General features: G+C 40.8%; 1 protein-coding gene across 1 annotated transcript; it reads left to right on the forward strand.

Annotated features, from left to right (window-relative positions):
* Positions 1–300: 300 nt before the first annotated feature.
* On the forward strand, positions 301–4129 carry LOC115669111 (putative wall-associated receptor kinase-like 16). The gene is made up of 3 exons (XM_030590423.2): positions 301–1262; positions 2129–2299; positions 2885–4129. Exons 1-3 carry the CDS (start codon positions 374–376, stop codon positions 4087–4089), a joined length of 2265 nt encoding a protein of 754 aa, XP_030446283.2. The 5' UTR covers positions 301–373; the 3' UTR covers positions 4090–4129.
* The last annotated feature ends 7209 nt before the right edge of the window (positions 4130–11338 follow it).

The raw sequence follows: 11338 nt of genomic DNA on the forward strand, positions 1-11338 counted from the left end.
GTTCTCAAATCTTACGGTTGATGATTACAAGTTTTGGATCGAATGGCTGACAACACACACGACCCCACAGCTGACAAAGAAAACGCTTGGATCTGTTGGCGGACAAGGCCGCCCGCAATTTTCCCGTGCACGAGCTCACGATGGGGGGATTTGTGGTTGGTATGCGATTTACTTGTTTATATATTCATATTAAAATCGTATGATCAGTTACTAATGATGTAATCACCGCAAAAGTCAATCAATATAGTCGAGACTATGAATAATGTATATACTATTTAGCATTTTAGAAGCTCCATCATCACTTATAAAGGTTGTCATCGAGCTATGAAGCTCATCATCTTGTTGCAAAACATCATCTCTTTTCAGGAAGAATATGGGTGAATCCATGTTGCTCCATAGACTTCCCTCGAGAGTTGTACTGTTGTTGTGCACATTGGTGGCTCTATTCTCAATAGTTATGGCGGATGTAGGGCCCGGATGCGCGACTAGATGTGGCAACCTCGCCTTCTCGTACCCATTCGGAATGAACAACATTGGCAGCGACTGCTACTTCAAAGAAGAATTTAATACTTTCCTCATCTTTTGCGACAACTCAACTGATCCTCCCACTCCTTATATGTTCAGGAAAAGTTCTAATCTCCGCATAGTCAGTATATCTATTGAGAATCACGAGATTAGTGTAATGATGTTTGTGGCCGAAGATTGTTATAATTCGTCCGGCGGAAGCTCAAACTGGAATGATCCTTGGCTCACTCTTGCCGTATTCCCCATATCTCCTGCTAGGAACAAATTTATTGCCGTGGGATGCGACACGTACGCGACTTTTACAGGAAGCACGTACGCGACGGGGTGCTTGTCCTCATGCGAGAGCATCTCGGATGTGATTGACGGGTCGTGCTCGGGCATTGGTTGCTGCGAGACTAGCATACCTCGAGACTCCTACCGATACAACATCTCTGTCACTAGCAAGCACAATCATACCGGCATCTGGGGATTCAATCCGTGCGGGTACGCTTTCGTTGCCAAAGACGGCTTCTTTAACTTCTCTACTGACGATCTGTACTCCCCGCCATTTAGTACGGTCCCTATAGTTCTTGATTGGTTAATTCCAAATAAAACATGCGATGATGCAAAGAAGAATACAACGAGCTACATGTGCCAAGAGAACTCCGATTGTACAGATGCTGAGAATGGAATTGGGTACCAGTGCAACTGCTTAGAGGGTTATAAAGGGAACCCCTATCTCCAAAATGGTTGTCAAGGTACCTTCTCTAGTCTTTTCATTAGACCTACCTCACTTCCGAACAAGTGTTCATGTATAGAATCGTGGATCATTATTTCAATAAGGGCGAGCATGTTGAATGGATCCAATTGCATAAAAAACCTAGAGAAAGAAATTGTTAGAAACTTTAAGTCAGAGGACCAAATTTTGACTTGATGAATGGTACATGTTTTAAATGATTCTTGTAGTGATCACGTAAATTCTATAATCTCAAAAATCATAACAATCTAGGCTGTAGAACTAGATCATTGTTTTTTGGATTCACAAATTTTCGTTGCTTGAAATTTAATATGACCTATGAAGCGCTTAGCAATAATGAGTTAATTTTCACAGTAATCATTCCTCGTATAGCTAGACATTCTTCTCTCTGAAGTTTGGCACGTCCAATTGTTTTACAAACTAAAGTGGCCAACTGTAATTGAGTTTTTCAAACAAATAATCCGTACTGAACCCTCAATATGAGTCGGTCAAATTAGTTTGTAAATCAATTTCATGCACCGATGTTAATACATCCGGCATTATTCTGTATTTCATAGACAATTCTTTTCAAATTGCTTTGTATCTAACGTGTTGTTCTCGGTGGTCATGGCACGAATTTGTTGGATATTTCATAAGTCTTGTATTCTAAACCAAGATCAAGTGCTTGACTACATTCAGGCTCACGGGATAACCACACATCGCCCAAAAATTGTGGTGATGTATCGCGATCTCAAAAAAGCAATTTGACTCGATATGTCCTCTCAAAATTGAAAGTATTGCCAAATCATGGATATTTAACTTTTTCAAGCTTCTTCCAATTGAAATGACGTCTGATTTGCTTCTTCTATTTTGAATATATTTTTTCAGATATCAATGAGTGCGTGGTTTCACAACCCTGCAATGGAATATGTACGAACTTGCCGGGAACGTATAATTGTTCATGTCCAGCGGGATACCAAGGAGATGGAAGAAAAGATGGCAAGGGTTGTACTCCTATCATCCGTGAAAAGAGGTTTAGCTCAACCAATGTCGTACTAGGTTAGTAAGTTGTACATATTGCTCGATCTTTTTCATCATAAAAACTTCTTTTATTTGTATAAATTATTCACATTTCTTAAATGTTGTACTTATGTCATTGTTCCATCTTTTGCAATTAGTTATCAAGATTTTCCGGATGTAAATCTCTCTCTTTGAATTAGTTGTGTCCGTGAATTAATCGATATTATATACATTGATTGTCATATCAAGTTATTCAACTTGATATTAATAAAATGAACCACTTGTTCTTTTGTTGCTGGAAAAGAATCAAACACGTTTTATCCACTTGATACATTGAATCATTCCTATTATCATAAGATACTCTCAGCCTAATTATATATTTCGGTTTAATTCACTATTATCAAGGTTTGACTTAATGAAAAAGCTTCAAGTTGATGGACAAAAAAAGAAACTAGGACAGAGAAGTTAATCAACACAAGATTGTTTGAGTAATGAAAAAGGAAATTAAGCATATTTCTATAACAAAAATAATTAATTTTTTTTTCTTTTCTTGGGTGTGTGAAGCATATGTAGGGTGATGGACAACTGATTTGTTTGTTCACCGGCTGTAATGTCTTTTCCTAGGTGTGAGCATAAGCTTCCTGCTGATTCTTTTGGGTGTTTCCTGGTTATATTGGGGGCTTAGACAAAAAAAAATCAGCAGACAGAGAGAGAAGTTCTTCCTAGAAAATGGGGGCCGCCTCATGTTGCAGAGACTTCTTTCTGAGCACGAAGGCACTGTTGAATCGGCGAGAATATTCACCGATGAAGAGCTCAAGAAGGCCACGGACCACTACCATGAAAGTCGAATCCTAGGCCAGGGAGGCCAGGGAACTGTATACCGGGGGATCTTACCGGACAACACGGTTGTCGCCATCAAGAAGGCCAAGATTTTGGACCAAAGTCAGGTCGAAGATTTCATCAACGAGCTGATCATCCTCTCCCAAATCAATCACCGCAACGTGGTTAAACTAATTGGGTGTTGCTTCGAGACGGAGGTCCCGTTATTAGTCTATGAGTTCGTGAACAATGGCACCCTTGCCAACCACATACACAAGCGCGGCCATGAGTCCACGTTATCATGGAAGGCTCGTCTGCAAATTGCAGGGGAGACCGCAGGCGCCCTCTCGTACTTGCACCACGATGCATCCACTCAGATTTTGCACAGAGACATAAAGAGCACAAACATATTGTTGGATGAAAACTACACCGCAAAGGTCTCCGATTTTGGAGCCTCCAGGCTAGTCCCCCTCGACCAGACGCAGCTGACCACGCTGGTGCAAGGCACGCTCGGGTATTTGGACCCCGAGTACTTCCACTCGAGCGTATTGACTGAGAAGAGCGATGTCTATAGCTTCGGGGTTGTGTTGGCCGAGTTGCTGACTGGCCTGAGGGCCTTGTCCTTTGAGCGGGCTGAGAACGAGAGGAACTTGTCCATGTATTTTGCTTCCGCAATAAAGGGGGAGAGGCTGTTCGAAATCATTGATCCGAGGGTGCTGAACGAGGGGAACCCTGAAGAGATTAAGGAAGTCATGATGCTGGCGAACCGATGCCTGAGGGTGAAAGGCGATGATCGGCCGACCATGAAGGAAGTGGCAATGGAATTGGAGGGACTGATGAGGGTGATGGACAGGCATCTATGGGTGAATCAGAGCAGTGACCTTGAAGAAGCCGAGCACTTGCTCGGTAAGATATCAAGCAAATGTGATGACATCCCCAAAAGCACCGCATCAGGAAATGATGATAGCATAAGTAACCAATCGCCCTTCGAACTTGAAAGTGGAAGATGAGGCTTCATGGCAATGTTGGCCATTGTGCTATATTTCGTTCTTTTTTGTATTTACTTGTCTTTTTTTTAGTTGCTTGTTCTATGTCCTCAAAGTTCAGATGCTACATCCAAATAGGGTACCTGGCCTTTATTTTTGTGTAACATAACATGTGGATGGTTTTCAAACAAAAAAAGAAGAAGGAAAATGCCAAATACATACCTAATTCTCATTCCATTAAACGAGTTAGGAACTGGCCAACTTTCTATTGCGTCCATGTTGCCGGGATCTACTCTAATACCATCCTTGGAAACAATATAGCCTAAGAAAACCAGGCTAGTTGTGCAAAAGTAACATTTCTTCAAGTTAGCATACAAGCGTTGCTCCCGTAGCACTTGGGGAATTTGTCGTGGATGTTCCAAATGCTCCGCTTGCGTCTTGCTATAGATCAAGATGTCATCAAAGTACACGACAATAAGCTTGCTAATGAAATATTTAAAAGCATGATTCATAGGACGCATAAAAATACTTGGAGCATCAAAAAGGCGAAAGGGCATCGCCATCCATTCATAAAGACCGTTCTTAGTTTTGAAAGTGGTCTGCCATTCATCTATCAGTGTCATCCGGATTTGATGATAGCCGCTTCTAAGGTCAATCTTGGAAAACACATAAGCTCCATGGAATTGAGGCAAATATCTAGGCGACGAGTATGAAACCGAAACTTGATGGTTATCTAGTTCAACTATCTATTATCATTTTACATTTGACAAGAACCATTTTTCTTTGGAACCAGAAGCGCCGGGACAGCAAAAGGACTCAAGCATTCTTGTATCAATCCCTTAGCCAAAAGCTGATCAACTTGCCTTTGAAGTTCTTCAAACTCCTTAGAACTCATTTGATCGAATAGAAGCATCGGGCACAAAATTGATGCAATGTTGAATCCCTCTCATATGAGGAAGCTCGGATGGAATTTCATCGGCATGACATCAAAGAATTCATCAAACACCGGCTGCAAAATACTTGGGATCTCCTCTTTTGCTTGTGAGTCACAAGCATCCTCTAGTGCTCAGGAAAAGTTAGACTTGGAAAGAAGATTGCTTCCTTTCCTTTGAGTAGGCTTCGAAATTCTTTCTATGTTACAAGGCCCAATGTAATCTTGACGCCGTCTTTTACAAAGGAATAGGTGTTACATCACCCATAATCTCATCTTTATAACTTTTGCCAATAGAGAATGAAATCAAGCACCGCTTATTTACTTTTACCTAGCTCGCTCCCTTTCTTGAGCCAAGAAGGCTTGCGAGGATGTGGATGATCCTCTGCCTTGAGATGCAACTTGTCTACCATGGTGGTCGACACAACGTTCTCACAACTTCCACTATCAATGATGTTAGAAATATAACGTGAAAATGACAAGATCTTGCAAATTAAGTCAATGTGAAAATATCAGAGAAATAAACGAGAAACGATAAAGGACACTAGAGATTTACGTGATTCGATCCGAATATTGATACGTACATCTACGGGAAAAGCCAGCAATAAATAATTTATAATTTGCTCATACGCTCGAATAATTTTCACATCAAAATTTAATCCCAAACCTAAAGTGTTTATGAATAAATAACTTAATTGGATGAAATAAATTCACTACACAAATCACCGCGTATTCAAGCCCAAAGCAAAATGCTCACGTACGGCTCGGAACAAGAACGTGCCTCGCGACGTTCTTTTCTTTTCTTCTTCGCGAGGCTCGTCTTCGGCACTGTGCGGCTCGGAACCCTCGCAGAAGATATCAACGCCTTTTATATGTGTGCCCTTCTTTCTCCTTTTAATTTTATTTAATTCCATGAGTCAACAAAATGACTTTGACCTGGGCCCAGCAATATTCCTTTTCTGTTGAAGACGTCCTTCACTGTACGTGTCATCAGAAGGATTTGATTTTTGGGCAATTTTGAATATTTTCTCCAACAGAAAATATATATCTTTCACGATGACTATGAAAATTTATCCAAGCGAGTTATGTTCCGTAAACGGTTCAAATTCGAGTCATAATTTAACAAATGAGGACATTGTGTACTTTACCATGAGAAGTACACTCGTGTATAGAGTATGTTGTTGCCAAGCCAGTTATCATCCTCAGGATAATTAGCATGCAAGCTCCTTTCAATGAAAAGAGCATCTCTTTGATCTCCGTAAACGATTTTTTCTTCGCTCTTTGAATCTTCTTGGAGCAAAGAGTTGCGTTACGACTCTCCCTGTTGCTCATCCTCTACAAGAGAAATGATCTTTTTATTAGGACACTCCGAGGCGATGTGACCAAATCCATGACATTTAAAATACTGTCTTGATTTATTGTTAGACGTGTTTGGTTGATTTGGGATTCTCCTCCTTTGTTCAATGGCTTAGAGGAGGCTGCCTTCGATGCCAACCAAGGTTTTAAAGTCGAACTCCCTCAATTAAAGGATCCTTCTTTGGTTGATGGCTTCAGACTTCTCTCTTTTCTCCTTGAGTTGCTTTTCCACCTTCATGGATAATTTGAGGACCCGATCAAAAGTCCAATAAGGTTTGGACGACATCGGCAATTTTCGAATGAAGACCGTCAAAATACTGAGCTATAGTTCGCTCCTTGGCCTCCACCACATCACATCATAGCACGATACGCACAAATTTGGTGACGTATTCTTCCACGGACAGCCCGTCTTGCTTCAAATTGTGGAATTTAAAGCAAGCATCTTGCTGACAAGTTTCTGGGAGAAGCTTCTTTTTGAGCTCCTTCATTATATCCCATGTTTCGGTTCTCCGCTTTCCTTCAGGAGATTGTTTTACCACCAAATCGAAGCATGCTTTTTAAGCTTGATGACCACAAGCTTCACCTTTTGATGCTTTGCAATATTTTTATGTTTGAAAACTCGCTCGATTGTGTTGAGCCAATTAACGAAGTCTTCCGAATGCATAGTGCCTTCAAAGTTTGAAATGTCAACTTTAAAATCGAAATCATAAGAATCCCGATTCCAATGCTAGTATGTAAAGGAGCCTCTTCACCCAATGCGTCAAAACGAACATCATGGAAGGGGTTAATCTCGTTTTCATCTTCTTCCTCTTCATGGTCATGAGAGGGATCGTCACGCTTCAATAATTAAGATTGCTCCAAATGTTTTGGGAGTTGTTGCACTTGTCTTCTCAAATAGGCTATTTTGACTTCACTGTGGTCATGCACACGGGCCACGGGTGCATTGACATTCAGTCCAAGACGATGAAGACCAGCCATAACTTAGGTTCCATTACTAACTGATACTAGAGTGGTCGGAGATCAAGAAAGAAACTTAAATGCGAAAATGGATATGCTCCCATGCACGCAAGGAATCCACTCAAGGGTACATGGCACATTTCATTAAATACTCTGAAGATGCACGTTAATTTTTTTCAGAATGCAACAGAAAATTTCACACTCAGGAGTATAAACCCAATCACCATGTAACACATTTCATCCACACAATCACCAGCTCAAACCAGTCTGCTCTTGTTGATTTTCCTTTTTTTGCATTCTCCTATTTTAGGGTTGTGATCTCGCACTGGATGCGCTTAGTACTTGCTTGATTTTTTTTGTTTCATCTGTCTTGCTTATACTCTCATCTCACTCTCAGATTTTTGCTCTGCCTCTTTACAGAGCATGAGAGTCAAACACATTTTATGCAGAGCGTGGAACAGTATCATTGAGTCGTAGTTTTTGTAACTCTAGCAACCGATTTTCAGAAAATGTGCTTTTAGGGTGATCAGTGATATTCAGAGGAGTTTTTGTGGGGTCTTGCTGACTTTTGGTTGCGTAACATTGGGTGGCATATCATTGTGAAAGCTGTGCATTATATGAAAGTAGCTCTCGATTCAACGACAACGGTGTATGAAGGTGACGAGGAAATATTGCTAACTCTTTTGTTGTTTTTGTTCTAGTAACAGCTGTTGTAGTTTCCAGAGCTTGCACCCTGTTGTGCATTTAGTTGTACCATGATAGCATCAAAAAGCTGATTACTCTCCGAGATACGTTGTAACAGAATAACTGTACAGCTGCAGTTTTTCCTTCAACATCAAGAAGAGTAATCTCTTTTTTTTCCCCTTGAGACATCAACCTGTGATTTTACTTTTCTGATCTTGGTGGAGACACTGCTTTGTTGCTCACCCCCGTGATACAGAATTCTTGGAGCGTTCGCGTGGTACTTCAATATCATGGACCCAGTCTCTCAATAAATTGCATCAATGTCCATTTTGTGCGTGCTCTCTTTGGTACTCTCTTTGATATTCATGATAGTGAGGGTAAGTTCATGTCGCATGTTGTGAGGGTGGTCAACTGAATGAATTTCAGGAGTTGCTTACTTTGGATCCTTCCAGTTTATGCAAATCCGACATTTTTCTGTTGTTGCGTACGCTCTATTTTTGTTCCACTGACTCATGGCTCAGGTGTTCAAAAGTGAAACAGTGTATATTCTTTTGTCAGGTGAATTTTTCTCAATTGAGATCTTGTAGCGGTGCTTGTGCTTGTGGTAGCAGGGTTTTAGCCACTCCTGTTTTCCATCGCTTTGTGTCATGTTGATATAAGTACGTTGCGTCCAAGGAAACTAGGCTCACTTGACTTAAGGAAACTACATTCATAATAACCCATGTCAGTGAAGGGTGCAACATAAAATACTCTCTCTAATTAATTTTTTCTTTTTCAAGTTTTAACTTAACAAAATGACATAAATGGTCCATAAACTTAGACTCAATGTACAATGTGGTTCCTGAAATTTATATCAATGTGCAATGTAGTCTCTAAACTTTTAAATTGCTCAATGTAGTCTGTGGACTTTTGGTATTAATAACATTGAACATTTTTGTATAGTTCATGGACTAAATTGAACATGTAGCAAAAATTCATGGACCATATTGAACAAATTAAAAGTTCATAGACCACATTGCACATTGGAGTGAAGTTCATGGGCCACATTAAACTAATTAAAAGTTCATGGAGCACATTGCACATTGAGCTAGAGTTCGGAGACTATTTATGTTATTATCCCTACTAATTACTTCTCTATCATGGGTCCCCAAAATGTTTTAACAAAATTATTTGTGATAAGTATCCAATAATAGATAATTGATACATATTATAATTAAACAAATTTTTAATGGATCTTTTACGGTGAACCCGGCCAAAGTACGGGCATGGTAACCAGCGTTCGTATTAACTCTATGGATGAGAAATTGTGGATGAGGCCACCGGGAATCAGTACTGTCCCTTTCAAAATGTCAACCCAACTTCAGTTAATTCCGCTTGCGCTATCCTCGTTGACTTGACCGACTCGTTCCAAGTCCCACTTGATCAGCTTCTGCCCTGGTCTACGCTATGTCCTGTCCTTTTCTTCACTCGTTCTGCTTCGACGTTTGACCCGATTAGGTTTTGTTTACACTGCCAATTACAGGCCCTCCTCGCGTCACCAACTGTCTGTAACATCACCTTTTGTCACCGCTGCACTGAAAGCGAGTTTCTTTGTTAGCTGGTCCTAAAGAACAAGAATGATAGAATGTTGAGGCATCAGAATTGATTTAGCAAACGGGTTTTATGAAAGTTTGGGCCGAGGCCACACTGCCCGTGGGCTAAAGAGGCTGCAAATTTGCCGTGCTCAAATCTTACGGTAGATGATTATAAGTTTTGGATCGAGCGGCTGACAACACGCACGACCCCACAGCTGACAAAGAAAATGCTTGGAATGGTTGGCGGACAGGGCCGTCGCAAGAATTCCTATGCACGAGCTCACGGTAGGGGATTTGTGGTTTATATGCGATTTACTTGTTTATATACTCGCTGAGAACCGTATGAATAATTATTAATGATGTAATACGGCAAAGTCAATCTATGTACTATTTAGCTTTTTAAAAGCTTCATCATCACTTATAAAGGTTGTCATCAAGCTATGAAGCTCATCGTCTTGTTGCAAAACATCATCTCATTTCCGGAAGAATATGGGTGACTCCATATTGCTCCGTAGACTTCCCTTGAGAGTTGTATTGTTGTTGTGCACATTGGTGGCTCTATTCTCACTAGTTACGGTGGATGTAGGGCCCGGATGGGCGACTAGATGTGGCAACCTCTCCTTCTCGTACCCTTTCGGGATGAACAACACTGGCAATGACTGCTATTTCAAAGAAAAATTAGATTCTTTCCTCATCTTTTGTGATAACTCCACTGATCCTTCCACTCCTTATATGTCTGGTAAAAGTTCTAATTTCCAAATACTCAATATATCTATTAAGAATCACGAGATTAGTGTAACGACGTTTGTGGCTGAAGATTGTTATAATTCGTCCGGCAGAACCTCACACAAGAATAATCCTTGGCTCACTCTTGCCATGTTCCCCATATCTCCTGCCAAGAACAAATTTATGGCCGTGGGATGTGACACGTACGCGACTTTTACAGGCCGACATGGAAGCTCGTACGCGACGGGGTGCTTGTCCTCGTGCGACAGCATCTCGGACGTGATTAACGGGTCATGCACGGGCATTGGTTGCTGTGAGACTAGCATACCTCTAAACTCCTACCGATACAACATCTCTGTATCGTGAGTGTGTTGTTGCAAAACCAATTATCATCCTCAATATGATTAGCATGCAAGCTCCTATGATGAAAAGAGCTTCTCTTTGATCTCCGTAAACGATTTCTTCTTTGCTCTTTGAATCTTCTTGGAGGAAAGAGTAGTGTTGCGACTCTCCCTGTTGCTCATCCTCTACAAGAGAAATGATTTTTTTATGAGGTCACTCCGAGGCGATGTGACCAAATCCATGACATTTATTATTTGGCGTGTTTGGATAGTTGGTTTGAGATGCTCTTCTTTTGTACAATGGCTTAGAGGAGGCTGCCTTGGATGCCGACCAAGGTTTTAAAGTCGAACTCCCTCAATTTAAGGATCCCTCTTTGGTTGATGGCTTCTGACTTCTCTCTCTTTTCTCCTTGAGTTGCTTCTCCACCTTCATTAATTATATTAAGATCCGATTAAACGTCCAATAAAGATTGTAATTGGACGGCATCGGCAATTTTCCAATGAGGAATCATAGCACGATATGCTCAAATTTGGTGGTGTATTCTTCCACGGACAACTCCTCTTGCTTCAAATTATGGAATTTAAAGAAAGCATCTTGCCGATAAGTTTCTGGGAGAAGCTTCTTTTTTGAGCTCCTTCATTTTATTCGATGTTTCGATTCTCCGCTTTTCTTCACGAGTTCTTTGATGCTTTAGATTTTCCCA

Source organism: Syzygium oleosum, unplaced genomic scaffold (genome assembly GCF_021117445.2).
Source record: "Syzygium oleosum isolate NSW1041296 unplaced genomic scaffold, Sole_v2.1 Sole_v2.05, whole genome shotgun sequence".
Lineage (NCBI taxonomy): Eukaryota > Viridiplantae > Streptophyta > Magnoliopsida > Myrtales > Myrtaceae > Syzygium > Syzygium oleosum.